This window comes from Arvicola amphibius, chromosome 4, assembly GCF_903992535.2.
Source record: "Arvicola amphibius chromosome 4, mArvAmp1.2, whole genome shotgun sequence".
NCBI lineage: Eukaryota > Metazoa > Chordata > Mammalia > Rodentia > Cricetidae > Arvicola > Arvicola amphibius.
The window spans coordinates 15,558,954-15,585,009 of NC_052050.1; the positions used below are offsets into that span (position 1 = coordinate 15,558,954).

General features: G+C 45.6%; 1 protein-coding gene and 1 pseudogene across 1 annotated transcript; one reads left to right on the plus strand and one right to left on the minus strand.

The window, feature by feature from the left end:
* Dcaf7 (DDB1 and CUL4 associated factor 7) lies at window positions 1–26,056 on the minus strand. Its single transcript, XM_038325717.1, has 7 exons — window positions 25,699–26,056; window positions 17,207–17,365; window positions 16,586–16,697; window positions 15,840–15,958; window positions 8,891–9,100; window positions 6,564–6,681; window positions 1–4,822 (listed from the first exon to the last, which is right to left on the minus strand). The coding sequence occupies exons 1-7, from the start codon at window positions 25,834–25,836 to the stop codon at window positions 4,650–4,652; spliced, it is 1,029 nt and encodes a 342-aa protein (XP_038181645.1). The 5' UTR covers window positions 25,837–26,056; the 3' UTR covers window positions 1–4,649.
* LOC119813503 lies at window positions 9,803–11,021 on the plus strand (annotated as a pseudogene).

Consider the following 26,056-nt stretch of genomic DNA (forward strand, 5'->3'; position numbering starts at 1 on the left):
TTCAATCTATACATGTTCAAGTTTTATTACAAAGTATGATGGGCAGAAAATACGGTACTTCTTATACAGGAGGCTGAAACAGAACGCAGAGACTTAATGTACGAGGAAGAAGTAAAGTCACAGAAAGAACACTCCACTCTCGGCTGCGTTTCAAGTCGCCTCCGGTGGAGAGTCCTAAGCTCGTTCACAGCACAGTGTTAAAATTTTATTACAAGCCCTGTGTACAATCAGCCCTGTGAAAATAATATTTACAGAGGAGAAATGGTTACAGTACAGTTCTGCAAAGGGGCAGCTTCCTCTCCACCTCAACAAGGGATGCCACAAAAGCTGTACAACAGAAGGGAAGTTTAAATATGTAAGAAAGTACGTTCACACACAAGGCCAAAGGGCACAGAAGCGATCAGTTAGAGCTTAACACTTTGTAGAACAAGAACTCTCCATTGTCTACACAGAGTTTTATACAATCATGCTATAATTCACACACAGGGCGGAGCAAGAGAAGGTCGCTGACGGAGGGGGACCAAAGCAAGTGACTCATTTGACTAAAGCAATTCAAAGCTTCAGGTCAACAGTTTTCATAACACATTGTCTATCACAATCAGCCCAATGGGAGAACATTTCTTTCAAATAGTAGATCGCACACAGTTCAGCGTCACTGATCCCAAAGGTGGTGCTCGTACATTTTCCAGCTGTCACACAAACTGTCAACATCTTTCTTCTGGAGTTCAAACTTCCCTTAGCTTATTGTTTCTGGTTGACACATTATTAGTTCAAGCCTCCTGGAGAAGGCAGCTGCATGTTTCCATATTTAAAAAGTGACATCCAGATAGCAGCCCAAGACGCTTGCCCATCTAATAATGCCTCATGCTTGACTCTGGCCATTAGAGCAATGACGGTTTGGGAGGAAGAGAGAACGCAGTTGGGTGAGGTGAACAAGCTCTGAGACATGAGACACACAGCTGTGGCCTCACCAGAGCAAAGAGGACAATTCTGGGAAAGCCTGGCTCAGGGTTCATGGTGACATTGCTCAGGTCAGCTCTCCTCTCAGAAAATCAACCTAAATGCCAAGCAGGCCCTACCTACCTCATGCCGAGCACAGGCTCTAAAGGAAACGCGTGCTTGGAGGTCTCTATTGCAGTGGTAGTGTCTATCCTAAGCCAGGTGATTAAATGAACTGCCATGTTTTCAAAATGGGGAAATTAGGCAGTTCTGGATGCTCAGCCATGTCTGGTAAACTCCAGAGTCCTACATGCCCTTACAGCCTAGGAATCTAGGGCCCAGGACACATCAGGAAGAAGGGAGAACATTCTACAGAGGAAAGGGAATAGGATAGGAAAAGAAAAACAAAAGAGGAAGGGCTAGAGGGTAGTTCCATGGTAGAACACTTGCCTAGCATGTGAGGGTCTGTGTTGGATCCCCATCAATACACACACACACACACACACACCATGAAAAATTAAAACTAAAGGGAAGATAAGGGAAGAGGGGGATCTACAAGAACCATGGATGCTGGGGATAGTGGCACATGCCTGTGATCCCAGCACTCAGGGAGACTAAAGTAAGATAAGAAGATCCCAAGTTCAAGGGCAGTCTGGACTACAACGCAAGGCCCTGTCTCAGACAAAATAAAACAGCGCCATCGTGTACTGTCGTGGCACACCCAACACTTCAGATTTACCCAGCAGGTATCGCCTATAGCAGCCCTGCTGTGGGAAGGGCTCTCTGCCCCTAGCTTCACCCCATTCCTAGCTACCCGGTGACCCAGATGTTTGGTTAGCGGCACTGGAAGGCCAGCCTAGGCTGAGCACAGGTCCACTCTCAATGCCCTCCCTGCAGCCCTGTGTTCCCGAGCCTTTTCCTTCTGTGATCTGAAGAACTCATTTTCTTCTACACCCTAAAATATCAGACTTCAACTGTAACAACCATCAAAACACTGTAGGATCCTGATTTTTTTTTTTCTGAATTGTAGCCAGTTATCTGAGACCCAATTCTGAGTAATTATCACCCAGTTGTCAGGGGCCATCACTCTTCAAGCCCTAACCTTGCAGACCAGGGGAGAGACACAATCTCCTATGGAGAAAAGTTCAAGCCCATCAGCGCCTCAGACCCATGCAGCGGTTCAGCTCTCGGCTACTCTCACTGAGCATCACCCTCCCACCAGTAGACACAGAAAGCACAGGCCAGAGCCTCTGGTTCAGCATGCCAAAACCAAGTGCAAACAGCACTGCAGCCACACCAGAGCCTGGAGCTACTGTCCCTGGAGGAAAACATGTCTGGAGGTCCTGACCTACCTCCCCATCAGTTCAAGAACTAGCATATCTAAACAGACTGACTTCTGAGACTTTAATAGACTTGTGCTTCTGGTAAGAAGGCAGACTAAGCGACTTTCCGTGTCTCAAGGCTACAGAAGTCTTTTCCTCAGGCACAGGGCCACCTATCCATGCTCTAAAAGGAGGGTGAGAGAGCTGGCACTTCAAAAGGCCAGCAACCCTGCAACTGTGGGTGTGTGCATATTTGAAGATGGAGACAGTGAGAGTCTTACCTGGACCAGATGGAGGGCAGAGAAAGCAGGCTAAAAATGACCAACATCCACAGAGCAAGGGAAAGATGGTCACAGGTGGCTGGTTTCCAAAGCACAAAGTTACCGCATACAAATCTATTCTAATAACTACTACTAACTTTTAAAAACTTTGCCTTCAGGTTCCAGCTGACAAATCCCATGATTTAGCCCAAGTTAAAGCCCACCCAGAACACAGAGGCCCTTCCCAGTAGGCCCACTACCACTGGCCACTGTAGACTCAGCCCAGGAAGAAACTGGGGGCTCCTACAGAAGCAACCTAAATCAGCAAGCCTGCTGCCCTTGAGGACCCTGTACTAGCTAGCAAACACCACTAAAAGCAGAGGTAACCACAAATTGTGCTCTCTATCTGCAAGTGATACAGAGCAAAGCACATGATGGTGCAGGAACATTAACATCAAGTTGACAGCCGGCCAGAGACCAGGAATCAGAATGACAAACCAGGAAGGCCTTTCCTTTGGGACGAGCCCCTATGTAGCAAAGTGATCTAAGACTTTTGGCATGCAGCTGCAGCAGCTGTAGGAGGCAGGCAAAGACTCGGCCAGAGAGCCCATGTGCCCAGTGAGTCAGTGTATACTTCTCCAGCAACGACAGCAAAGTGGGCAAAAGCATCAGATTTCAGGCCTGCTACTCTCCTCATGTCAGGGAATCTAAGAAACCTTCGGGTAGCTCAGCAGAAAATAAGTCAGGAAAACTCTCCAGAGTATGTCCCAAATTGCCAGGGACTCATCTCAGGTCAGAACCACACAAGTCCCCTCCATGGAACCCATTCACATAACGGAAACAGACACCTGAGGCCTATAAGTCAGCACAGCCAACTGTAGCCTGCAAAGTCCAATACTGCTCAGAACCTAAACTCCGGTGAGGGTAAGCGTCATAGGTGTAGAGAAGTCTAGATGGCGGACCCTGGGCCCTATGGTTCTTTTGTAGCCATTCCCTTGGTAGCCTGGAATCACCACAGCTGATCAGCCCATTCTTTATGAGAACTGCCCATTCATCTCAATCTAAAGATCCTGTTCAGGGTCAGGCCAGACAGCATCTCTCTGGAGTCTCTCATTCAGAGCACTCAATCCAGAGATGGGCCAGTATCCCACCAGGTAGAGGAAACGCAACAAACAAATCCCGAAGCTTAGTTTAGAGATCCTTCTTGCCTACCATTCAAGTTCTAAAATGGAAAAATAGATTCTGAAACCAGGTACTGGAGACTCAAGGTTAAGTTCAGCTTTCCTGAAACGATTCTCCCTCACCTGGCCCCTACTCAACGGCTTCTCAGCTTCACCGGCAGTCATTATGAAGCCAGAGAGGACCGTGAGGGTGGAACAGAAGGCTTCCTATGTCTCCTCCTATGCCTGCCAGGCTGTCAGGAGACCCAGACTGAGAAAGGTGGGAGTCAGAGCCCTTAGAGCACCAGCGCAGTTCTGAACTCGGGGTGTGCCCTGCAGTTACTTGGAAAGGCAAACTGGTCTTGCGGTCTAGGGTCCAGTACCCACTGCAGGCACCAAGGGAGGAGAGGAAGGTACAAAGAGGGAGGACTGTGAAACCAAGAAACCAGAAAGATTAAATTCTTTTCATAAAAAAATTAGCCTGATAGATAAAAAATATACAAAGTTGAGGTGTGTTAAAAGACACTGCACCAGGAGGACAGACAACTTGAAGTTGGCATTGTTCCCACTTAAGTGCTAGCATGGGCACGGAAAGGGACAAGACGTGGACGACTGCCTCGGGCACAAACAGACACGGGGCAAATGGACACAGACAGAGCCAGTGCTCGTACTGTTCATGAACACAACAGCTGACAAACATATATACAGAAATGTTTAATTGAAGAAGCAAAGAGGAAAGGAGAGAAATCCTAAAACCCAGCCCTGGGCTGCGGTGCGCCACACAGCACAGTCCTGCACAATAGCGAGGGGCAACTGGCCTGGACTCCTACAGCAGCTTCTGGACACAGTGGGTGTAAAGCAACAACAGACATACTGGCCACTGGAAACATGTTCTTCTTACGTGGGGAGGGAAGGGGCAGAGGCTGAAACACACAAGCCCCGGTCAGGTAGGTGAAGCGCCAGCAAGACTACACACGGAGTATCTCCAGGCAGTTGTTATAGCAGATGGCGATCCAGTCCGGCTGAGTTGAGGCCCACTGCACATTGTTGATCTCTCCTTCAGCTGTGTAGGCCAGGATCGGGTCCTCGATGGCCCGAGGCATCTGTTGGATGTCCCAGATGAGAGCCTGATGGTCATCCGCTAGGAAAAAGCAAGAAAGAACGTCATGACTCAGACAATGGAGTAACAATCTTGCATTTAGAGAGTCAGTCACAATTTGCAAAACATTTGCTCACCAAAACTTTGTGAGGGAGGTTTTATTTTAGAGATGAGGAAAACAAGACTTGGCAGTGTTACCATTTGCCCCATCATGCCATGTAGACAGTGAGTGGCGGGGTCAGGACTCACATCTTAGGTCCTGACTCTGCATTCTAGGTCCTTAAGCTCCATCCACTGCACCAGGTTAGAGAATTAGATTAGGACATCAGAGAGGACACAGGATGCAATGATCCCAAAATACAATATCACTTTCATCCACTAAAAATACTTATGTGAATAAAGATGCTTCTCTGGTGACTGCTTCCCATTTTATGTACATTTACACGTCAACAAGATGTACAGATGATTGACATAAAGTGCTATATAGACATGCGCCATTAAAAGAAATTCCAGTCGGGTGGTGGTGGTGCACACCTTTAGTCCCAGCACTCAGGAGGCAGAGGCAGGTGGATCTCTGTGAGTTCAGGGCCAGCCTGGTCAACAAAGCGAGTTCCAGTACAACCAGGACTGTTTCACGGAAACTCCATCTCAAAAAAACCAAACCAACCAAAGAACCAAACAGATAAATGAAATTCCATCTTGTAATGGAATCCCAACAATAGGGAACTGGGGACATAGCTCAGTGGTAGAGTACCTGCTTATCATGGTACAATCCCAAGCACCATCAGAAAATAAACAAAAAACCTGATGAACCATTGCAAACTTTTGTGTTTTGCTAGGTATGGTGGCACACGATTATAATCCTGCCACTTGAGGCAGAGGCAAGTGGACTACTGCAAGCTGGAGCTCAGTCTGAACAATACAGCAAGTTCCAGCCAGACAACACTACACAGTGAGAACCCGTCTCACCAAAATAAATAAAACAAAACCTTAAAACAAACAGCGACAAAATAATAATAATAATAAAAAAAGAAACTCCCCCAAGCAGTGTTCTCTCTTAAAGCCCACAGAGATCAGGCACTACTGTCCTTGGAGCCTCCTCTCACTGTTTTCTAAAGGTCTCGGTTAAATCTTTATTAAAACTTGTATTCAAACTGGGTGGTGGTGGCGCAGGCCTTTAATCCCAGCACTTGGGAGGCAGAGGCAGGCGGGTCTCTGTGAGTTCTAGGCCAGCCTGGCCTACAGAGCTAGTTCCAGGACAGGCTCCAAAGCTACAGAGAAACCCTGTCTTGAAGAAAGAAAAAAAAAAAAAAGAAAAAGAAAAAAGAAATAGCAAACAGCTTTGTATTGTTGTCATTTTAATAACAGACTTGCATTATTCCTAGAACAAAAACACTTAATAAGCAATGTATTTTTGAGAGGCACCTGCTTTGAGAAAAACAGTGAAGAGAGAAGTCAAACTACTACTGACTAGGTGTGGCTATGTGAAGGAGAAAGACCCAAGGGAGATGATTCCTGGTAGTGCCAAAGACCCTGGTAAAGCCAGGTGGGGTGTTTCCTTGTAAGAACACAGATTGGTTGGGGACAAGTACATATTCCACTATAGGAGTATACACACAGGTCTGTATCTGATACAGTCATTAGTCAATGAAAGATGCTCTGAGACCAGCTGAATATACAAGATCATCTGGAATGTGGACTGATTTAATCTCACAAGACCGTCCTTGGAAACGGCCAAGAATGGGGTCCTCACTGCTCTGATACTTCCTCTCAGCACAGTTACCTGCAGTGCAGATGTGGCAGGATGAATGCGGCGCCCAAGCAATGCCATTGACACATGCTCGGTGGTTGTTTAGCCTGGCGACAGGTGTGCAGGGAACTCGAACATCCAGAATTACCACCTGCAGAAATACAAGAAAAAGAACCAATAACTGCAGAGTGTGGCAGGAAAAACAAACAAACGAACAACACTATCACACACACAAAATTTTAAGCATAATCTTCATTTTGGGTTTGAAGAATATTAAAGACAGGATTTCCTGAGGATGGAGGAAGAAAGAAAACAGTGAACACACATATGTAGTGAGAAACACACTGGGCCTTTAGATTATTGGAGAAGGGGAAGTTGGGATAGGTATCATGAGTTTGCACGATCCATAAACACCCTGGTTAAGTGCCTGTAAGAAAATATGGTGGTGGCACATGCCTTTAATCCCAGCACTCAAGAGGCAGAGGCAGGAGATCTCTGTGACTTCAAGAACAGCCTGGTCTACAAAGCGAGATCCAAGACAGCCAGGACTACCACACAGAGAAACCTTTTCTCAAAAAAACAAAAAACAAACAAACAAAATAAAACAAAAAACAAAACCAAAAAATTAAATAAAAAATCGTGTATCTTAGCTAGGTAGAATGGGCACCTAACCAAAGCAGAACCTGGAATGTAAGAAGCGTGAGGCACAAGCTTCATCCAAACCAAGGTTAACCACCATGTCCTCTTGGCCAACAATCGGCCCCCAGCAGACCACAGAGCTTCCGTTCACGCCTACTTGCAACAGCTGGAGAGTCTGCCTAGAACACCAGGGGGGATGGTCTACTTTCTTACTCAGTCCCTGTGACTTGGTTTAAATTTTAGTCATTTATATATAACTTGTCTTACCTTTTTTTAAAAAATTATGAAATGAATGTTTATTTGAATCAGTTGTATAACCAATTCATGACAAATTACCAGATGGATTTTATATTATTTATTCAGGACTAGAGTTTTTCAATGACTTCATATTTGGAATCTTCAACTTTGAAGTTAGGAAACATATTCATACATTTTAGCTTACAAGGCTCTTGCTGACACTCTGGGCCAGTAACAGCAAGTCCTCCAGATGCCCATCATTTTGATCTGTATTCTTATCTTGTCCATGAAGTTTCTTTTTTTTAAATATTTATTTATTTATTATGTATACAATATTCTGTCTGTGTGTATGTCTGCAGGCCAGAAGAGGGCACCAGACCCCACTACAGATGGTTGTGAGCCACCATGTGGTTGCTGGAAATTGAACTCAGGACCTTTGGAAGAGCAGGCAATGCTCTTAACCTCTGAGGCATCTCTCCAGCCCCCTCCATGAAGTTTCTGTACAGGATTAGTTTCCTTATTAACCACTACTGTTCCTCCGCAAACAGAGACTTCTGGCCAAGGGACAAGAAGAAGCCTGCAGACTCAGTGGCTCTGTGTCCCTGCTGCAGCCATCATCACTGTTCTATTCGTCTTGGCTTTACTCTACCAGAAACTCTTTTTATTTTATTTTTTTTTTGGCTTTTTGAGACAGGGTTTCTCTGTGTAACAGCCCTAGTTGTCCTGGAACTCACTCTGTAGACCAAGCTGGCCTAAAACTCAGAGATCCATCCGCGTGTCTCTGCTTCCTGAGTGTGGGATTAAAGGCGTACGCCACCTCCACCTGGCAAGAAAAAGGGTTTTCTATGTAGCTCTTGTTGTCCTGGAACTTTATGTAGATCAGGCTGGCCTTGAACTCACAAAGATCCACGGTCTCTGCCTCCCAAATGCTAAAGTCGTGCCCAGTTAAAGTTTATTAGTTGTATGTGTGATTTTTTGTTTTGTTTTGTTTTTGTACTGGGGATCAGGACCTTGAACATGCTAGACAAGCACTCTGTCTGCCACTATGCCACACCCCCACTGTATCAGAAATTCTTAACACAAAAGCAGTGAAATTACATTGAGTTTTTGGCTAGCCTTGGATACACAGTAAGTTCCAAGCTAGCTTGAGCTACAGAAACTTTGTTTTATCAAAGAAGCAGGGAGAAGCTGAACACAGTTCTTTTGGTTGGCTGGGTTCCTCAGTCTCGGCCCTTTTGGCATTCTGAGCAGACTGAAACTGTTGGGGACTGTCTGTCTGCACTGCAGGATGATGAGCAGCTTCCCTGATCGTTAGACACTCGATGCCAGGAACGCTCTATGCTTCCTCCCTAATGTTTGACAACCAAAAATGTCTTCAGGTATTTCCAAAGATCTACTGAGTACAAAACTGCCACCACCTGAGGGCTACTCTTGTAAATACACTAAGCAGACCGGAGCCAACGGACAGGGTCTATAGGGCTTACCTCCATTCCATCCATGGCCATGGTGGCAAGGTAGTTAGGGTCCTGCTTATTCCAGCAGAGACGGAGCAGTGGGTGATGCTGGGGGTCTTCGTAAATGATGGTGCTGTGTTCCAGATGGCGGAGGTCAAACATCCTCACAGAGCCATCTGCGCCCACAGAGGCAAACATGTCCCTGCCACCTCCGGCTCGGCTGAATGCAATATCATAGACCTGTTGGTAAGAAGCATCAGCTTTACATCAGCCATTTTCCCACACAATGGAAACCTGTCACTTCCAGTTCATCAGAACCCAACTCATGACACAAAGTAGGTAAGTTAGTGACTTCTCAGAGAATAAAGATTGTTTGAGCACAGGTCCTGGTAGACTTCTTCCCATGCCTGGCTTCTATTCTTCCTCTCAAAACCCTGTGATAAAACAAAAACTACAAACTTACTGACTGGCAAAGAATACCCAAGTCTGAACAAGAACTCTGTGTTCCAAGAGTAAGGCGGTTCTTTTCTGGGCTCTAGGGGTTTCACTTATATGCAATCAGATGCAGGTTCATGACAAACTACCTCATGGTTCTTTCAAGCTGGTTCTGCTATAAAACCTAGACCTGAGAGCCATTTGTAAGAAAAAGGCAATCATGACTTTTGTTTTTATGTTTTTTAAAAGGGTATCTGGGAGCTGGAGAGATGGCTTGGTGGTTAAGAGTACTTGTTGCTCTTGCAGAAGACCCAGGTTCAGCTAAGAGAGATCTGTAGCTATAGATCCAGAGGATCGGACACTCCCTTTCGGCCTCCTCTTACTGGGCACACGTGTTGTGCAAGGACATACACGTAGGCAAAACATCCATATACATAAAAATAAATAAATCTTGAAAAATTACAAAATAAAGTCTTCAATAAAAATAAAATAAAAAAATCTCCAATCATGGCTCAAGAAAAGGAGGATATCAGAAATGACAGTTTAGGCCGGGCGGTGGTGGCGCACGCCTTTAATCCCAGCACTCGGGAGGCAGAGGCAGGCGGATCTCTGAGTTCGAGGCCAGCCTGGTCTACAAGAGCTAGCTCCAGGACAGGCTCTAGAAACTACAGGGAAACCCTGTCTCGAAAAACCAAAAAAAAAAAAAAAAAAAAAAAGAAATGACAGTTTGATGGAGCAACAGAAGGCAATCAAAGATAGGTACTCTCCAGTCAATCGGAGCATGGATGTCTGGGTCATACGGCTGCTGTCGTTACATGCATGGAGATCTGCTCTGGAGAAAGCATTTGGACAGTGTGCCATGGCCACAGTTACGTGACAGATACAGGGACTGTGGGCCCCTCCAAACAGTAGAAGTAGAAACTCAAGAAGATGAGCTGCAGACTCTAACCTTTCCCTTTCTGGACGAGTGGCTTTACAACTCAGTGCTGATGAAAATACTTAATACTGATCAAAAAATTTTCAAGTTACAGTCAATTGGGTTGGGAGAAGACTTTTTTGTCTAAGCACCCTCAGGGAACAGAAGTCAAAGCAATTAGATACTCAGCAATACAAGTCCATAAGGAAGAGAAACCAGAAGTTTTTTTGTTTTTTTTTTCTTTTTTCTTTTTTTGGTTTTTCGAGACAGGGTTTCTCTGCAGCTTTTTTAGAGCCTGTCCTGGAACTAGCTCTTGTAGACCAGGCTGGCCTCGAACTCACAGAGATCCGCCTGCCTCTGCCTCCTGAGTGCTGGGATTAAAGGCGTGCGCCACCACCGCCCGGCTCAGAAGTTTTTTTGTGATCAGCAACATTTAAGATACCAAAATAAGTAAGTAAATAAATAAAAGGCAAGAAAGAAAGAGACTCACAAAGAATTAAGTTCTTTTTCCTTTTGCGAAGATGCAATTATTTATTTTCTATTATGTCTTTGCTAAATGGAAATACATTAACTTGGAATTTAAGTGTGACTTTCAGAAGTGGTAAACCAGTGTGAAGCCTTGATCTGATTCCTAAATAATGAACTCTTTGATTTTTGAGGAACAATCTGTACTTGGTCATTTGCAGCAGCAGCAGGTGCCTTACACCTTCCAGGGGAATGCAAGCGCTCCAGCATGGTCTCAGAAGGGAACATTCCCACTGGTGTAAGCACCCGCTGGGACTGAATCCAATTCCAAACAAAATAATTTGAGCTGGGTATGATAGTCTATACCTGTGATCAAAACACTCAGGATCCTGAGTTTGAGGCCAGCTTTGGCTATAGAATGAGTTTGAAGATAGCCTGGGCAAGGAACTGAACATGGCTCAAAAAAGACAAGTGTAGGTAGGGCAGGGAGAACATGGACACCGAGGTCATGTATTTAGGTTGCTAAGGGACAGAGCCATCCTATGTTGAGTTGGTTCTCAGTAGAACCATCAAGAGGACTGGTTAAAAGAGTCCTAATTTTCTGATTCTATTTTTGTAAAATTCATTTTACATACCAACCACAACTCCCCTTCCCTCCCCTCCTCCTGCCTTCCCCGCCCCCCTCCCTGCCCCCGTCCACTCCTCAGAGAGGGTAAGACCTCCTAAAGGGAGTCAACTAAGCTTGCTGTATCAAGTTTAGGTGGGACCAAGTCCCTCCCCACTGCATCAAAGCTGAGTAAGGTATTGTATTCCACTATATGGAATGGGCTCCAAAAAGCCAGATAAATCCTGGTCCCACTGCCAGGGTCCCACAAGCAGACCAAGCCACACAACTGCCACCCACATTCAGAAGACCTAGTTCAGCCCCACACAGGCTTCCCAGCTGTCAGTCCACAGTCCATGAGATTCCACTAGCTCTGGCCAGCTGTCTCTGTGGGTTTCCCCATCATGATCTTACCCCCTGCTTCCCCCCCACCCCGCTCCCATATAATCCCTCCTCCATCTCTCTGAATGGACTCCAGGAACTCAGTCCAGAGCTTGGCTGTGGATCTCTGCCTCTGCTTCCATTAGTTACCAGATGTAGGTTCTATGATGACAATTAAGGTAGTCACCAATCTGATTACAGGAAAAGGTCGGTTTAGGCACCCGCTCCACTCTTGCTAGGAGTCTTAGCTAGAAAACAAGGTTTCTCCCTAACCCCATAATGGCTCCCTCTATAAAGATATCTCTTTCATTGCTCCCCCTCTCCATCCCTTCCCTAACTCAACCATCCTGCTCCTTCATGTTCTGATCCCCTCCCCCCAACCCTAATTTACCCACGAGATCTTATCTATTTCCCCTTCTTAGGACAATCCATGCACGTCCCTCTTAAGAGTCCTCTTTTTTTAAAATTTATTTATTTATTATGTATACAATATTCTGTCTGTGTGTATGCCTGAAGGCCAGAAGAGGGCACCAGACCCCATTACAGATGGTTGTGAGCCACCATGTGGTTGCTGGGAATTGAACTCAGGACCTTTGGAAGAGCAGGCAATGCTCTTAACCTCTGAGCCATCTCTCCAGCCCCAAGAGTCCTCTTTTTAAGCAGCAAAGATAATTCATATTTTATTGGAAGAAATATCTGACACTGTACCTTACATAAAGACCCCCGGACACATTTTATTTATTACTTATCACCATGGTAACCAACTGTTCTACTACTGAGTTTATAGTCTCAGCCCTAAAGTGAACATTTATTTAAGTTTATTTATTTTTTTTTGAGACAAGGTCTCACTGTATAGACCAAGTTGGTCTTAAACTCATAGTGTCTGCCTTCTGAGTACTGGATTAAAATTTTGCCCCAATACGCTGTAATTTTATTAAGCTAGTCTATATATCCAGTTAAAAGGAAGGAAAGAAGGGAGAGAGGGAGAGAGGGAGAGAGGGAGGGAGGGAGGGAGGGAGGGAGGGAGGGAGGGAGGAAGGAAGGAAGGAAGGAAGGAAGGAAGGAAAGAAGAAAAAAAATCTCATATGGCCCACCTGTGGCTCAAGTTGGCCCCAAACTTGCTACATGGTAGGTGGTACATATGTCCTTATGTAGTGAAGAGCACTAGACAAAGCCTTTGTCTATCTGGTGTGTCAGACCTAAGAAGACAGGGTCTTGCTATGCAGCCCAGGCTGGTATCAAACTTTAGATTGTTCCACCTTTACCTACTAAGTGCTACAATTATAGGCACCTGGGGTCCCCTTTTAATCATTCTTTTCCTGTTGTTTTAAGACAGGGTCCCGTGTAGCGCAGGTTGGCATTAAACCTGCTATGTAGTAGATGACCCAGAACTCTCATCCTCCCCCACCTCTGCATCTAACGGCTCAACTGACAGGCGTGCAGGCATGTGTCACGATATCTCACCCTGTAGAACCACTCTTAATCTTCACCTCAGAGAAATCTTTCTTCACGGTTAGACAACGGGGGCTTAGCATGTTGAACAAAACAGATGGGCATCTATTAGCAGTGTTTGTCCCTCAGTACCCAGGGCGTCTAGAGGATCTACATTTTTTAAGAAAGCTTTTGATTTTATCTGTATGAGTGTTTTGGCTGCTTGTATGTATGTACATGAGTAGCTTGTGCCTGCAGAGGGCATAGGATCCCCTGTAACTAGAGTTACAGACGGTTATGAGCTGCCATGTGCGTGCTGGAATTGAATCTGGGATCTCTATAGAAGAGCAGTCAATGCTCTTAACTGCTGAGCCATCTCTCCAGCCCCAGACCCAATACTTTTCTTTTTTAAAGACTTATTTATAGACAATGGAGAAAACAATTAACACTAAAAAAAAAAAAAAAGACTGATTTATTATGTTTACAGTTTCTCTCTGTATGTATGCCTGCATGCCAGAAGAGGGTGCCAGACTTCATTACAGATGGTTGTGAATTGATGGTTGCTGGGAACTGAACTCAGGTCCTCTGGAAGAAAAGTCAGTGCTTTTAACTGCTGAGCCATCTCTCCAGTCTTGGGACCCAATATTTTTTAGTGAGAAATTCTATTTATTTCTCCATATCAATGTCAGCTATCATTACTACTAAAACATACTAAAAAGTGTGTTTTGTGTTTGGCATCTGCTCTCCTGTTGGTTCTGGGTAATCCCCCATCAGTGTGGCTCAGAGCACAAAGCTCTCTCAGCGTAAGTAACTGCTCCTCAGCCTCACCTGTATGGTTCATCAGGAAAGAGGGAGGGTGGCAACTCAGCTGCCATCACGGGCTCCTCTTTCCAGTTTGTCATCTGCTCTATTTCTCCAGCCCCTCCTGCTCTTCTCTGTGCTGCATGAGACTGCTTCCTATAGGCCAGGTCTGGTGGAGTCCCAGCTTTATTGGCTGCTTCTAGATGGTTCAGCCAAAGGAATCAGAAGTGGGAAATTGAATGCTGCAACACAAGAAGCAGCTGAGTACTTATCCTTCCTCTCTCTGTTCAGAAGCATCTCGGCCAGGTAAACCCAGGCTCTGGGAGCCACGGCTTTCACCTACAGGTAGTGGTAGCCTCCTGTCACTATCCTCTCAGTTTCTTCACGGTATTAGCATTCTCTTGTTCTAAATCACTTAGGCTTACTCTTGCAAGACCCCTTTCCCCCACAACGGGCTGAACCTAGGATCTCATGGGTGCTGGGCAAGCACTCCATTACCAAGCTGTATTTCCAGACACTTTGCGTAGTTCCCACCTTGGGTTGGCTCTAGCAGAGAACAGAGGCCTTTCTAGGTGACATTTCCACAAGCTCCTTTAGTTATCACTGCAGAGCACTCTTAGCTTAGCAGGAATCAAGTCCCAGTGTCTTCCTACAGATCTTACTCTCCGGAGTGCAACACCGAAGATCAACCCCTCAGAATGAGCAACCTGACCTAACGTGATACTCTGCTGACCTTAAGGTATCTTTTCTTCTGTGTAAGAAATACTGATAACACTTGCTGTGCAGGTAAAGGGGCAGAAAACGACACAAGACAAGGACCCAGGCTCTGTGGGAGCAGAGTTATACCTGCTCCCCCCCAAATCACCAGAGGATACCCCCTCAGCTTTTCCAGTAAACACAGAAGAAACATCAATAAGCCATATTTGCCTCAAAACAGGACTGAAAGTAAAATGTAGTGAACATACCAGAGTACACAGAATTGTTTTAGAGAAAAACGCTAATGAAGATTGCCCATCATGAACTCCTCCCCTTCCTGTTTCCCCATCTCCAAGAAGATATTATGTTTAGAGAGAAGGGTTACCCTGAAATTACTCTTTAACACATCAGCTTCTAGGATATCTATAGGAGACTTTATTAAAAAATAGCAATCTCTGTTCCCAGCCCTCATGGGAGAGCTGGCCCTGCCCCCACCAGCCCATAGCACTGCTGTGATGTGGGTGGTGGTGTGGGTATGGAAGAGCTAGCTCCACCTGCCCAACCACCACAAGGCTCTCCTTAGCTGATGCTTTTGGTAGAGGATGCAGGGAGAAGGAGGCTCATCCTCTACTGGGGGGCTGGCCACTAGGAATTTAACCATACCCCAGTGAATACATGGATAACACAAAATGAACTTGCTTTTTTTCTTTTTGAGGCAGGGGATGGGGTGGACATGGGGAAACTAGGAGGTGAGCGTGATCAAGGTCATAATATTAGATTCCCAAAAATCAATTAAAAAAAATACCTCCAGCAACCTCTAGTATGAAAGGAAAATGACAGACTGTAGGTTAAGTTATTAGTGCCATTTAATGAAGCATTTGGGCTGGTGAGGCGGCTCAGCCACAGGCTAACAGTACTGCTCTGCAAACCTGAGCTCAATCCTCAGAGCCCACAATGGAAGGGGACAACTGACTCCCCAGAGCTGTTCTCTGACCTCCACACAAGCACCGTGGTATACATGTGCCGGCACAGGCACACACTTTCTCTCTCTCATAATAATTGTAATAAATAATACATTTTAAAAGGTTAAATTATAAGTGTTCTGTTTTAACACATTAACTTTCAACTGCGACAAGACACACGCCAACATTATGATCTACATAACCTGCAAAACAGTGAGAGAACAGGACGACCTCTACCTGCAGATACAGAAAGCACCTGCAAAAAAGGAGAGAGAAAAATATCATTACCTCTTTGTCATGGGCAATTAGCTGGGTCTTCACATGGCCAGATACGAGATTCACTCGTCCCAGCACCTGCCCGGTCTCCAGTCCCCAGATGGTGCAGGTTGTGTCGATGCTTGAGGTACCTGCAGACATCAGAGCAAGCGGCACTGACGAGGTGTGAGGTCCCACACAGTCCCCTCTTCTCTGCTTGGCCCAGGGGACAATAAGCACAGCACTTCCTGAGCACTGACTTGTTTCTTGTAGGGTAGGGAGGAGAATTTCTTGAAACAGAATACCCTGATATAGTTTAGGCTGAGCTTGAACTCAAGATCCCCCAGCCTGCATGTCCCAAGTGTTGATATTATAGGTGTGGACTGTGAATTTTAACTGGAGAGATGTGATGTACACACAGGGAAAGCTGACTTCCTCATAAGAAATTAATAATGATGGTGCATGCCTTTAATCTCAGCACTGGGGAGGAAAGGCAGGCAGATCTCTGAATTTGAGGCCAGCCTGGTCTACAGAGAGTTCCAGGATAGGCACCAAAGCTACAGAGAAACTGTTTCAACCCCCCCCCCCCCCCCCCACAAAAAAAACCCAAAACAAAAAAAAGAGAGAAATTAATAACTACATTCCATATTTAGCCCATTTCATTCACTGGCTGTTCTAGGACGAGGTGTGCACCTCAACCCCCACCTCCACAAAAACAGACCCAGCCCAAATCTGAGGAAATGTATATCCTTTGCTTCAGTTGATTTCAAAGCCCTCACCTAAAAGATAAGGATCCACCTCGTTCCAGTCAAAGGAGGTCAGGGGAGCACAGAAGTCTGAGTTCTTGTTATTGTTTAGCAAGCACTCCAGCCTGGTCTCTGTTTCACCAACCTGGAAGGGACGATTTAAGATATTCACCTGCTATACCCGCCCCCCCAAGGTCCTGCTTAGTAAATCTAGGACAAAGGGAGAAAACATATTTTATAACAAAGGATAATAAAACCCAGAGGAACTTCTGAGTTGGTATTCTTTCAAAACCTGCCCTTCTCCCAGCTTTGTACCCATGCACAAGGGATGGAAACCCCTGTGCTGAGCTCAGCTGAAAAGGGAAGACCCACACAGCACAGAATCAATAGCCTGGGATCAGTGGAGTACAAGGTCCCAAGTGTTCTCTGCCTCACAGAAGACTGTCCCCATCACACCAGGTTAACTGAACCTCAAGTTTCAAGGTTGACTGAGGCCAGCAGCAAGATTCTGTGGCATCTGGACTAGATTTCCTAGAAAACCTGAGCTAAAACAAGACTGGCCCAGATGCACGCGCTGTCACCTCCATGCTGCAAGGACACCTGTCAGCTCTTCAGGATACGCTGCAGCGGTCTGCTAAGGAAGCACCTGCTTACCCTCCACACACGGAGATAGTCGCCACTCGTCGCCAGCAGGTCTGGATAGACGCCTTTTGTGTCAGGAATCCACATGAGCTTTGTAGTGGGGTATGGGTGGTCAAAGGTGTTTCGGCAAATAAACTCCGAACTCTCTTCATCTAAACCAACAAGCTGAACCTGCAACACACCAAAATTCAAACACATGAGCATTTGCTTTTCTTCAGCGGCACTGAATACATCAGATTCCTGGTCAGTGGCGCAGGTCTGAACACTGAAGGGTACAGCCAAGTAATTATAGTGAGAGGACCCCTAGACTGATGATTCCAACACAAATGAGAACTCAAGAATCACAGGGTTAAGTACAGCCAACGCTACAAAGCTAGAAAAAGACGATCTGAATACAGGTTTTCTGCCTCTTAAATTCTGAGCTAAATTCACCCTCCTACCCCCTCTCTGAGACAATCGGATCTTCCTGTCTCTCCTCCCAAGTGCTGGGATTACAGGAATGTACAATCACAGCCTGTTTAATGAAGTGCTGGGGACTGAACCAGGGCTTCACATACGGTAGGCTAGTACTCTACCAACTGAGCTGCATTTCCAATTCTCTTTTGGCTTGAGTCAAGGTCTTCCTATGCAGACCAGGCTGGCCTCGAACTCAGTCTCCTGCCTCTGCCTCCTGAGTGCTGGGATTAAAGGCGTGTGGCACTGTGCCTAGCTCCATCCTATGGATTTTAACAAATTAGTGACACAATTTGCGAACACTGTTGTAAAGAGGATTTTCATTCTACTTGAGAAGGTTTTTGAGGCAGAGCTTCATGTCGTCTCCATCTTGCTAGAGTTTGCTCTGTTTTTTAATCAGGCTGATTTGTTTTCTCCTTGACTTTTAATTCTCTGACTACTTTTTTTTATTTTTTTAATATTTATTTATTTATTCATTTATTTATTATGTATACAATATTCTGTCTGTGTGTATGCCTGAAGGCCAGAAGAGGGCACCAGACCCCATTACAGATGGTTGTGAGCCACCATGTGGTTGCTGGGAATTGAACTCAGGACCTTTGGAAGAGCAGGCAATGCTCTTAACCACTGAGCCATCTCTCCAGCCCCATCTCTGACTACTTTTGAAAAAATTTCTGTTTATGCGATTGCCTTTCCCTTATCAATTTTAAAGAGCAGCTCTCTAAAATGTACAAAAAGCTAATGAAATTCTAACTGCAATTGTCTTGAACCTATGGGTCAGTTTGGTCTTGAGTCTGTTTATTTATTTAGGTCACCTTTAGTTGTTCGGGAATGCCTTAAAGTTTTGCTTGTACAGATCTTCAACCCTCGCATTATCTGTATCTCCATCTAACTGTATGATACTGCAAATATATTTTTCAGGGCTTTAAATGCATTTTCCCTATATTACCTAGCATGGTTTCAAAATTCCATTTCAACTGCTCATTGCTATCATATAGAAATAGTTTACTTTGTATATTAATCTTAGACCTCTAACTTTGGTAAAATAGTTATCAGTGGCTTTTGTGCATTTGTAAGGATTTTTCTATGTGCATCTATAAACTTAGTCATCAACAGATTTTTAGAAATTAGGCATAGAAGTGCAAGGTCTATAAATGTGTAGGGGAGTTAAGGAGGATGGATGTGGAAGGAGACGACCCTGTGCTCTGAAACACTCCAGAGCACTAAGAGTGACGCCAAGGGCAATATACTGACAATCACTGATGACAAAGGCAATTCTCCAAATCCAGAATTCAGTCTGGATGGGTGAAGAGATGCCCTGAGCATCCAAGTGGTCTTCCTCCCAGCTGTAGGTGGAAGAACATGGGTAGGCAGTTAACACCTTAAAGTCAAACTGGAGAGCTGAAAAGATGGCTCAGAGGCTAAGAGCACTGGCTGCTCTTCCAGAGGTTCTGAGTTCAATTCCCAGCAACCACACGGTGGCTCACAACTATCTATAACGAGATCTGGTGCCCTCTTCTGGCCTGCAGGCAGAGACTGTATACATAATAAATAATTCATTAAAAAAGTGAAACAGGAGAAAAGGAGGTCTACACTAACTTTCAAAAATTGTCATTCAAGCCGGGCGGTGGTGGCGCACGCCTTTAATCCCAGCACTCGGGAGGCAGAGGCAGGCGGATCTCTGTGAGTTCAAGACCAGCCTGGTCTACAAGAGCTAGTTCCAGGACAGGCTCCAAAGCCACAGAGAAACCCTGTCTCGAAAAACCCAAAAAAAAAAAAAAATTGTCATTCAAATCATGAGACATTTCCCCCAAACCTCAAATATCAGATTCTGTGAACATTTTCCATTTAAAGTCCTCTCCACCTAACATTCAAGGCCTTCTGCCACCCAATGCTAACCCAGCTTCCCTCCCATCTTCCTCCTCTAATCACCACTGTCCACCTTCCCCCTTTCCTTATACAGCTTCCCGCGTTTGTTAGTTGTGTCCACACACTTTCCACCAGCCCAACCCTGCCCAATACCAGCACATCAGCAGTGTCAGCCTCCAGGACTCTACTCACCACTCACCAACCCTTGGCCAGGTCTCTTACTATTGCCAATCCTGCTCCCAACCTGTCGAGTCGAGACGTTCATACCGACTTAATAATTATGTATCTACTGTCTTTCCCAATGGGTGAGCTTCAAGATTTTATCTTACTTCCCCCACAAACCACTGGCAGTTTCCTGGTCCTGTATCGTTCAGTACTTACCAATATCAGGCATTTGACAGCTAATCCCAGTGGCATAAGACACTGACTACTGTTTTGTGTAGCCTCACTTAGTAAATATCTTAAAGACCTGGCTTGTGTTTTTCTTCTTGTACAGCCTGCTATTGTTTCCTAATTTGGCTTTCTTGTGCCTATTTCTAATATTCCCCATGTTTGGACACTGTTATCATTATTTCTGGTACCCCAAATCCCAATAAAAAGTGTTCTGCCATCGAGCTATATCCCTAGGCCTAAATTTTAAAGATAAGTTTCAGTTTATACTAGGATATACATACATAGACAACTGGGAAGATGAAGTTTATACTAGGATATACATACATAGACAACTGGGAAGATGAAGGCCCCAAAGAGTGATTCCATTGGAAAAATACTCTACCTGCCTAGGACTACCATTCTGTAAGCACCCATGACCTCAGCTTGATTCCATTCTCTCCTTAGTTCAGCTGTTGGTAACTGTGGCTCTATATTTCAATCTCCTGAGAACTTTAAAAGTACCCAGTGCCTAGGCAGCATCCAGAGGAGGGGATGCAAATCTGTGGTAAAGACACACACAGGTATCTATCTGCTGAAGCACCCAGTGGTCCAAGTACAACCATGGTTGGGAGCACTGTATTAGCTCTGCCACATCAACCAAATCCACTTCTAGGAACTTGAGACCTTAATCCTACTTAGTCTCAGTTCTTCGTTTGGAAGGGAAAATGGGAAAAGCCATACCCACACTGCATAGAGATGCAGAAAAAGCTGGCACACAGATTGAGTAGACTAGAGAGGGTGCAGGACATGAGACTTAAATGAGACTTGCTTTGTGAAGGGCAGGGTGTGAGAGCAGCTTTCCACTTCCTGATTTGCCTGGTAGAGGCCTGAGATTCATCCTTTCGGATCTCCAACTCTCCTGTTACCCTAAACCATTTCTCTCCCTTAATCTTTTTTTTTTTGGTTTTTTTTTTTTTTTTTTTTTTTTTTGGTTTTTTGTTTTTCAAGACAGGGTTTCCCTGTAGTTTCTAGAGCCTGTCCTGGAACTAGCTCTTGTAGACCAGGCTGGCCTCAAACTCAGAGATCCGCCTGCCTCTGCCTCCCGAGTGCTGGGATTAAAGGTGTGCGCCACCACCGCCCGGCTCTCTCCCTTAATCTTATGTGCATGGATGTTTGGTCTGCATCCATGTCTGTGCACCATTTGCACACACGGTGCATGAGGAGGCCAGAAAAGGATATCAGATCCCCTGGCACCAAAGTTACAGATGGTTGCGAGCTGCCATGTGAGTGCTGGGAATTGAACCCAGGACCTCTACAAGAGAAGCTAGTGCTTTTAAGCACTGAGCCATCTTTCCAGCTCCCACTCATAAAAACTATCTTGAGTAGATTCCTGTTTCTTGAGATTAAAGAACCTTAAATCACGCTAATAAAATACTAAAAGTAGTGACAATCTCTGTGAGGACAGAATTGAACCAAACTAGCCTCACATGCTTTAGGGTAAGAATCTGTGGGCAGAAGACATGGTTCAGCAGTAAAGTGCTTGTCTCACAAGCATGAGAACCTGAGAGTAATTCCCATGTTAAAAGTCTGGTGTGGGCACACCTGGAATCTCAGCTTTGGGGAGGTAGAGGCAGGAAGATCCCTAGGGCTTGTTGGTCAGACAGGTTAGCAGAATCCAAGCTCCAGGTTCATGATTCTGCCTCCAATAATAAGATGAAGAGCAACCAGGAAAGATACTTGTCAATAACCTCTGGCATCCAATGCATGGACACAGACAGTTTCTATGAAAAGAAAAAAGCCCCTTAGAGTTTAGGAGAGCTGACAGCCAAGCCACTGCAAGAACTTTCTAGTGCTGAGCTCTTGTGCTGACTAATGTTGCCAAGTTCTTGCTACGCTCTACAATGACTGGTTATACGTATCTTTCCAAATTATTTTCCATGCATTTTTTTGTGTGTGTTGGGGGTGTGTGAGGTAGGTTTTTTAAAATATATAACAAAAAAATAAACCCCCCCAAACATAGACTTGTCTTGTCCACATGATTTACCCCGCACCTTGTTTTGAGTGCCTTCTCAAGCCAACCACAAACAGCCTCACCTCTTCCTCTAGGCAGACCGCACTAAGCACACCACAATTCATTTGACTGCTCATTTATTTTGGTCCATTGTTTTGCTACCATAAACAGCACACAATGAATATCCTTATTTAATTCTTTGTGTGTGTGTGTACTTTCATTGGGATAGATTCCTAGATGTGTAGCTCTAGCACATGTGTGCACACGTGTCATCTCCTTCTTAGTTTTTTTTTAAAGATTTGTTTATTTATTATGTATACAGTATTCTGTCTGTCTGTATCCTTGTTGGCCAGAAGAGGGCGCCAGATCTCATTACAGATGGCTGTGAGCCACCATGTGGTTGCTGGGAATTGAACTCAGGACCTCCGGAGGAGCAGTCACTGCTCTTAACCTCTGAGCCATCTCTCCAGCCCTCCTTCTTAGGTTTTGAGACAGGGCCTTTTACTAAACTTGGAGCTCACCAATTTGAGCAAGTCCCAAGGATCCTGTTTCTGTTGGGTTTTGTGGCTTTTGGGGAAATCTGAACGCAAGTCTCCATACTGGAGCAGAAAGCACCTTACCAACTTCGCCACTGCCCCAGTCTCACCCTTTCAATTCTGCCATCTTCAAAAGGGCTGCTTCCGTTCTTTGGTCTCTCCCGCCCCCCCGAGACAGGGTTTCTCTGTAGCGTTGGAACCTGTCCTGGAACTAGCTCTTGTAGACCAGGTTGGCCTTGAACTCACAGAGATCCGCCTGCCTCTGCCTCCCGAGTGCTTGTATTAAAGGTGTGCACCACCACCACCAGCTCAGGAGTGCTTCTGGCTGGTGGAACATCCGTGCCTATAGTCCCGGCCCTGGGGATGGGGTGAGGGTTAGGCTAAGGCAGAAGGACAAAGTTTAAGGCCTGAACTACAGCTAAGACCTCATCAAAAGAAAGGGGGGTGAGGGGAATGCTGGGAATAGTAGTGATCCCAGTATTGGGAAGTAGAGGCAGGAGGATGAGAAATTCAAGGCTAGTCTAAGCCACATGAAACTTGTACAAAAAGTGAAAAATTAGCCAGACATAGTGGTGCACACCTTTAAGCACAGAACCTGGGAGGCAGAGGCAGTGGATCTCTGAGTTCAAAGCTAGCCTGGTCAACACATGGAGTTCCACCCCACATCCGAACTCAACATGTCAACTCTTTCCCTCAATTCTTTAACTACAAATCTGAGGCGTTTTTTTTGTCTCTTTTTTTTTTTTTTTGTGGGAGACCTCCAATGATGCCTAAACATAGGCCTCTTCTTCCACATCTATTCTTTTTCAATGTAATTTTTCTTTCTTTCTTTCCTTCCTTCCTTCCTTCTTTTTTTTTCTAGCACAGGAGGTTGAATCCAGAGCATCATACATACTAGTCAAGAACTCTACCCACTTAACTACATCCTCAGGTCTCTTTTTACCTTTTAAGACAGGTTCTCATTAAGTTGACCAGGCTAGCTTTAAATTCACTCTGTAGCCCAGGCTAGAGGCTCCTAAGTACTTGCCAACCTGCACTCCCTCTTCTTGCCCCAAAAGACAGATTTTCTTTTTCTTTGTCCAACAAGACCATGTTTTAGAGAACTGCAGCTCTTTTGAGTTTGGCATCTGCAGCCAGATACCCTTCCTATATCGGCATCCTACTGCTCTTCCTCTGACAACTGCCAGCATGCTGTCCCATGCCTGTCATGCCTCTTCCATCTCCCACCTTCAAGGAGTTTGCGGTAACAAACAAGGAAGGAGATACGGCACTTTTCTTTTAGAAAAACAGAACTCACAAGGTAGCTGTACATGGTGATATATATATGTAAGTAATTTCTGCACTTGGGAGGCAGAGGCAGGTGGATTAGGAGGTCAAAGCCTGGGCTACATGAGACTACGTCTCAAAAACACAATAACCCCATAAGATATGAGTAATATATTGTTCACAGATAATAGGAAAGATGCATTTTTGTTTGAGACAAGGTCTCACTTTATAACTCATATTGATTAGAAGCTCACTATGTAGCCCAGGCTAGCCTCAAACTTATAAAACTCCCCCTACCTCAACCTTTCAAGTGTTGGAATTACAGGTGAGAGCCACCAGGCCCAGCTTGAGGGTTACATTAGTTTTAAAATGAGGTGCTAGAGATAAGAACACTCACTGCTCGTGCACAGGAGCTGAGTTTGGTTCCCGGCACTCACACTGGGTGGCTTACAACAGCCTGTAACTCCAGCTCCTGGGGACTGTGACACCCTCTTCTGGCCTCGGCAGGTACTCAATGTCTCCTCTGTTAGATAAAAGACTCTACAAGAACTTAAAGGGAAAAAAAATTAATCTGTGTGTTTGTGGGAAAAAAAACTACAGTCCTTTAATGGACATATTTTACATTTATTTCTTCCCGAATCCTTAAACAATAGTTCTAGTGGTCATAACCTCACTAACACTACCCACGCCTGGACCCTGAAACCCAGCCAGATTTCCAGCACTGTGGGAGAAGCCATCAAAGAAGAGAAAAGAAACAAGGTTCCTGTTTGCGAAAGGGAAGGGCAGTGCTCACTCCCTGGGATTGTAAACTGTGAGCGTATGTGTGGGTCTAGGCAGGGAAAGTCAACTCCTTTCACCCACTCCTCAAAGAGGACGCCAAAGAAATGGGGACCCTTACCCAGAGAAACGCATGTGCTCCGGAAATACTATAAACAAATTTAAAATGTCCAAATGTTTTCATCTGAATCTTCACATGTAACACAGAATCCCTTTCCTATACCACTGCGGGCTAGAAAGAATAAATTCCGGTCTAGGTAATGGAAATTTGGTCGATGCAAGGTGGTCTAGCTAAATTCTAGACTATCTACGTCTCCCACTCCTCCCATCTTGTCACTTGTCTCTAGTCTGATGTCCACAGCGTAAGCCAGAGCACTGGCTTTAAACAACACCGACCAAAGCTTTCAGTAGCTCTGATCTCTGTCAGTTTTTTTTTTTTTTAAACTTAAATTACAACAGAACAATGAAGTCAAGAGACTGGGGAAAGAAAAATCTTCTCAGCATTTTCAAAACTATATCCCAAAGTACCAGCTTAAAAGCTCTCTCCTCTACCAGCGTTTTGGTGAAGTGATGGATGTCCAGCAACACTGCAAACCAACGTGAAAGGAACCACGGCAAGAACAGGTCAAATGTCATCTTCCTCTATTCAGAAATAATGGCGGGATAATGCACAGACCAAGGTTTCCAAGGATAATGGGGGTGGGGGGGAGGGTGAGCATCGGGACGCAAAACCAGTGACCAATGACAACTTAGCATTAGGGCTCTGTATCCATGAGAAACACCTGAGATGGGGAAGATCTTGCAATAAATAGCCCTAACAGAAATCTCGCGTGGCCAGGAATACACGACCACCAATCCAAGCGCCCGCATCTTCCTCCACTGCCTCTCTCCCGCCCCCAGCCTAGCAACAGAAGCGCAGCGGCAGAAGTGGGGGAAACCGGAGGCACGGAGGACGTGGCTTGGGGGACTTAAACTCCGGTTTGAAACCTGCTACTACCAGCAAAAACATTATGTGCCTCGGGCATGTCACAACACGGTGCCTCAGTTTCCCCGGCTGTCAAAATTAAATACGGCAACGAGTGTGACACCCTCAAAAGGGACACAGAGGAACCACCCCCTTGCTAGAAAGGCAAGTTCGCAGGAGAGTTGTGGGACCGGAGGCTGCCGCCCACCTCGAGCATTCCCTGCCAGCCACAAGGCTGAGCCCCGGCACGACCCACCTTGTTGTTGTACTCCTCCACGAAGCTGCCCAGCGCCAGGCGAAAGCGCTTGTCGGGCCGCACGCTCCAGTTCATGGCGTAGACAGTCCAGGGCGCTTCATATTTGTAGATCTCCTTCCGTTTGCCGTGCAGGGACATGGTGGCGGCTGGGCCGCAGAGCCGGCCGGAGAGGCGGCGGGCTGGGGCACGAGACGGGCGGGGAGCCCGGCTTGGGTCAGCGGGTCCGAGAGGAGGCGGGGCCGGGGCGCTCAGGAACGGCCTAGCCCTCCAGCGGGTCCTCGGCTACACACACACTCCGCCGGGCCCGACCACCAGTTTCAAACAAGCTCCGGCAGCGACTACCACCTTCCGTTTGGGA